General features: G+C 32.1%; 1 protein-coding gene across 4 annotated transcripts; it reads right to left on the bottom strand.

Annotated features, from left to right (window-relative positions):
• Window positions 1-4,790, bottom strand: LOC101510378 (arogenate dehydratase 2-like). 4 transcript variants are annotated; one of them, XR_012162660.1, is made up of 7 exons: window positions 4,378-4,789; window positions 3,238-3,434; window positions 3,085-3,165; window positions 2,428-2,523; window positions 2,259-2,336; window positions 652-751; window positions 1-292 (listed from the first exon to the last, which is right to left on the bottom strand). XR_012162660.1 is itself a non-coding variant. In XM_073367168.1 (6 exons), exons 2-6 carry the CDS (start codon window positions 3,292-3,294, stop codon window positions 197-199), a joined length of 408 nt encoding a protein of 135 aa, XP_073223269.1. In that variant the 5' UTR covers window positions 3,295-3,434; window positions 4,378-4,790; the 3' UTR covers window positions 1-196. The 4 variants fall into 4 exon arrangements, 1 of the variants encoding a protein (XP_073223269.1); XR_012162659.1 differs by having other exon boundaries at window positions 627-751; window positions 4,378-4,788; XM_073367168.1 differs by lacking the exon at window positions 652-751 and having other exon boundaries at window positions 4,378-4,790.
• Between the last annotated feature and the right edge of the window lie 371 nt (window positions 4,791-5,161).

Below are 5,161 nucleotides of genomic sequence, written 5' to 3'. Positions count from 1 at the left end.
TATTAACTAGAATTTCTCATTCAACCATAAAACACAAAACTTCATACGAAGCTTTACATTTAAAAATCAATGACAATGAGTCATAATTTTTTTACAAAATCTAAATTATCAAATTTAGAGCTACATAATATTCACTAGTTAAAAAAAAAATTGTCTTTTATTAACAGTCTAAAGATACTAAAATGATACAAGTGCTTCAAACATTTTCTATTAGTTCAAGAATCAAGTTTGCACAACGTTGTCGGACATTCATCATTTCTTCATCTTCGAATGGTTTTGATTCTCCAAATATCTGAATTATAAACATTGAAATAACAAAGTTATCTAAATCATGTGAACATAAAAATCGTAAGTAGTTAATTAATACTAACTTTGAAAAAATCTATCACATACCCGCATCCATGAATCAACAAGACCACTAGATACAATGTTCAACATATGTATCATAATGTAGTAACCACACTCATAACCTTTAGGTTGTATTTGGCACTAAAATTGAATATTATATGTAAATTATAATGAGTAAATATTATATAGATAAAAACATATAAATTATAATTGAAATTCTCTGACATATTTTTTCTAAATGCAGCAAATCAAATTAACAATATGAATGCTCCAATTACCACGGATTCAAGTCAGTTGCAACACCTTATGACTATGGAGCAGGGAAATAACAACATCTGAACCATTTCAACCATGGCTAGTTTATGAAACCACCACCATTGATCACTTGAACTACTTGTGTTACCTTGGGTTCAATATAAACACAATTAAGGTTATCTAATCAATATATATCATTCATTTAGCTCATATCTAATCAATGTAGAATTAGTTACTCACACTTAAATTCCAACAACCAATCATTTGCAAGAACAAATCACCAATGACTATTAGTTTAAATTAATAATTGCTTTTACAATGCAAGGCTTACATAGTGTGCATATGGTAATTGTCTTTTTAATACCGTTTGAGGGTAATGCATGTTTTCTTTGTAACCATTGTAGCCATAACAATTAAATAAGTTTTTTGAGCAATAGATTGGAGTTAGAAGAAGAGTGCTCAAGGTTTGGATGCATAACAACAAGCACAATCTTGCCAAAAAATTACATAATTATTCTTGTATATATTGATAAATTTTTATTAAATATGAAAGACTTAAATTACCTTTATAAAATAACTCTTACACTAAAAAATCATGCATGTTCAACAAAATGATTTTCAAACATCTTGATCATTTAGTTTGTTACTACTCCTATATCACAACAAAGCCATATAGAAAGAAGAGTACTCTCTTAACGTTCGAACATTGTTAGTTGGGGCAGCTCAAACTGCTCTTGAAGAGTGGATGTGGACATTGGCCAAAATTATTAAGAAGGATGAGGCACTACGAGAGCTATTCTTAGCATAAACTGGTACTGGTGCTCATAAGTTTGCCCAAGGACTCAATAGCAAATTATTATTTATATTATTTCTTTTCTTCCTACCAAAGATGCTGTAAGAAGTTCCATATTATCAGCAAAGTGGAGGTACTTGTGGACTCATTGATCTGTCTTTGATTTTCTAATTCCTCGAGCTAAGTACGGCAAAAATCAGAATTCAGCAAATTGCCTCTTAGATCTTGTGGGGAGATTATTGGACAAATCTAATTGTATTGAAAGGCTCTGCGTTAAAATATTTGGAATTTCTGTTAATGCAAACCAAGTTAGTTCTTTAATATCTTCTGTTGCAAAGAACAAAGTTCAACATCTTCATTTCAACCTAGGTGATGTAACTACTACTACTAACTGTGTACTACCCCTTAGTTTCCTAGCTTTTGAGTCTTTGAATACACTCTATTTAGGACTCAGACTCACTCTTCATATTCCTAGTGTTATTTGTTTTCCTAGCTTTTGAGTATTTGATATGCCACTACCATTGGTGGCGTGTCAAATATGTGTCTTCATATATGGAGTGTATACTTATCATTATTATTAATAAATATTTTATATTGCGCAAATCTTATTATTGCACCTTGCCCCAAGAAGACAACTAACCTTTGAAAGATTAATTTGACGCAGGGCAAAAACAGCAAGGGCCTTGAAAAGTATACCAGGACCCTCTTCTAAAGAAAAAACTATACTTGTCTGAGAATTCAATAGCACAATCAACAACAATATTAAATGTTGATGTCAGTAAGTATAAAACCAAGCAACTGGAGAGACATGATGCATTCCGCGAGTCCAGTAATTTCAGCTATTTATGCTATTTGAAGGTACCTTAAATGGCTTGTCTGTGCCTGGAAGTATTGGTTCTCGCGCCAACACTAAAAATCGGGTGACATTATCATTATCATCCTGCCAATACAAATCCATTGGTCACCAAATCCATGATAAACACAAATTGTCTACCATGTAATTTAAAACACCCTGACACATAGACCCAAACCTGAATGTCTCGAGCAAGTACATTTAAGCCATAGATCTCTGCAGCAGCAGAGCTAGCAACAGCTCCTGCATCTTGTAGTTCATGGAGGGCAACATGCTATAATTTGTAACTATGTTAGGATAACTGATATTGAAAAACAAGTCAATAATAACAGTAGAGACTAGAGAGTCAAAATCTATAATACCCTTCAAGACATATGCATGTGTAGTGAGAGGAGGAGGGGGTATGACTCTTGAGAAGAGTAAGAAAAAAAAGGTATTTTTGTCTTTCTGGTGTTGTTAGAATAAGTTGTCTGTTGGTTAAGTAACAAAATTTTAGAGTATTGTCCTAGACGCCACCTTTAGTTTATGGCAATGGTCAATGTATCAAAATGGAAACCATTTATTAAAATGCACAATTTTTAATCTATCATTGCATCAAATGTTGGGCTTTCAGTAAATATTTTTCATTACTTGATTACTTTAACCAGTGCCCTATATATGGACACTTGTCAACCAAAACCTTCAAAAATTAAACACGGAGCAAAACAAAAACCGTGAGCTATCTAGTGCATCATTTTTTAAGCAAGTCAAGCATACACAATCGTGATCATTAATTAATCAACAGAAACACTTGAAATGATATAAGAAAAACAGCTCCCAACAATTCTCCACTTACTTTTGCAGTACCCGTTGTATCATCTACTGCTTCTCTAACCAAGCCCAACCCTGCCAGGGTGTTCTCACATTGTGCAAGAGTCTAAAACATCACCACTTTGGATTAGTTTATAGTTAGAAAAAAAAAGTAAGGTATAAAATGTTAGAGTCACACCTGTGGATGACTAAGAACACGCTTCAAATTATCAAGTTTAACACCATGGTTAGCCATCAAACAATGATGGACTGCATATTTTACTTCTCCTACTATATGTAACCTGTGCCTGAGTAAAAGGTCATAATTTCTGTGGATGCTCCCTCCCAAAGAATTCTCAATTGGCAAAACTGCTCTACAAGCCACCTTTCAACAACCTATCATGGGAATCCGAGATCACGAAAAATAAAGAGACTACAGACAGTTATAACTAACCATCTTGACAATCAGAAAGTAAGAACTAACTGGAATATGTTATTTTGAGATTTTATTAGTTATAACTTGTAATGCAAAACTACCAGAGTTATATGAGCAAATACGACAACATTGCACAAATTAATCAAGGTTAACATAGGTTTTGCAACTTATATTCACCAAACACTAAAACTAACATCAAAATAAAATGAAAATCCATAAAGAAAACCACTACGCAGAAGTGCAAACAAGTTCAAGTTCAATCGCCCACCTAAGTACAACCTATGAAGCATGGGTACTTTCTAAAATGGTGAAGTACCCGTATCGGTACTCGTACTGTACTGTGGGTACTTTGTTTTTGTTATTATTTTATTGCGAGTAAAATTAATAATTTTTTTATACATTTATATAATATTATTTGTGTATCTAAGTTAATTTGTTGGTATAACCGACACAATTTGTGTTTTTTTAAACTTTTATTGTGATTTTGTATTGTGAATTGAATAATTCTGATCTCTTAGTTAAATTATACAAAAAAATCATGTTTTCCATTAACGTACCCCCGTACCTTCCTTTTTTTTTAAATACTGTATCCCATACCAGTACACAGTACCGTACTTATGTATCATAACATTAAAGGAACTTGATAAAGAAACATAGACATAGTAACATATTACTAGCAAAGAGGAAAAGGGTAACATAATGTTTACTTCAAAAGCAGTGTCAAATTGTTCACAAGGCACAGCTTCACAATTTGGATAGGCCTTTTGTGCCGCAGATTCACTGTAAGCACCACGAACCCCCTGAAAAATAGGATGATTGAAAATTAGGATTAATAATAAGAATAATTAACAATGAAATAATTTTAGATTGTTGAGTAACAAACAAAAATTATTAGAAAATTACTGGAGAAAGCCACAAACACTTCTCGATAGTGAAATAAATTGACTGAAAGCTGCGCCAGACCAACTCGCCGGTGATGAAGGCTAAAAGTTGCTATTCATGATTCACGTTTTCACTGAAGGATGAAGGTTAAATGTGGAAGGATGAAAACGTTTTCACTGAAGGATGAAGGTTAAATGTGGTTGGGTTTGATGAAAAACGAATGTTGAAGGATGAAAAATGGGTTTGGATTCGCGGGTTTGGATTCGTGGGTTTGTGGATTTGCAGAAGGATGAAGAAGAACGGATGATGAAGATGAAAAAATGAAAGGGTTGGTACGTGTGATTTCTTATTCTTTAGTTAACTTAGGGAATTTTTTTTAAAGTCTTGTTAGATCGGTCTAACAAAACAGATCTAACAAAATTTGTAATAATAACAAATTTGCCACTGCCTTTTTTTTTGTGTGTAGTCTTTTTTTTAATGTATATGTTAGAACAGTTCAATTAGAACAGATCTAACAAAATTTACTATAATAATAAATTTACCAGTTTTTTATTTTTATTTTTAATATGTATGTTAGATCAGTTCAATTAGAACTGATCTAATAAAATTTATTATAATAATAAATTTACCACAATTTTTTTTTTTAGTTTTATTTTTTTTTAATGTGTTTGTTAGAACAGATTAGAACAGATCTAACAAAGTTTACCATAATAACAAATTTGCCACCATCTTGCTTATTACATTGGATGTATAACAACCGATCTAATATCAACGATGTAACAAAGTTAAAATGCACTAGTGAATC

Source organism: Cicer arietinum, chromosome 4, assembly GCF_000331145.2.
Source record: "Cicer arietinum cultivar CDC Frontier isolate Library 1 chromosome 4, Cicar.CDCFrontier_v2.0, whole genome shotgun sequence".
Lineage (NCBI taxonomy): Eukaryota > Viridiplantae > Streptophyta > Magnoliopsida > Fabales > Fabaceae > Cicer > Cicer arietinum.
The sequence above is the reverse complement of the archived record's forward strand: the minus strand, read 5'-3'. Positions and strand labels throughout refer to the sequence as shown.

Coding starts and splice junctions, on each gene's coding strand:
- LOC101510378 (XM_073367168.1), bottom strand. CDS start 3,294: ATGGCTAACCATGGTGTTAAACTTGATAATTTGAAGCGTGTTCTTAGT. Junction 2,524..3,084: donor ATACAACGGGTACTGCAAAA/GTAAGTGGAGAA, acceptor TACAAATTATAG/CATGTTGCCCTCCATGAACT. Junction 293..2,258: donor GCACAGACAAGCCATTTAAG/GTACCTTCAAAT, acceptor TTTATAATTCAG/ATATTTGGAGAATCAAAACC.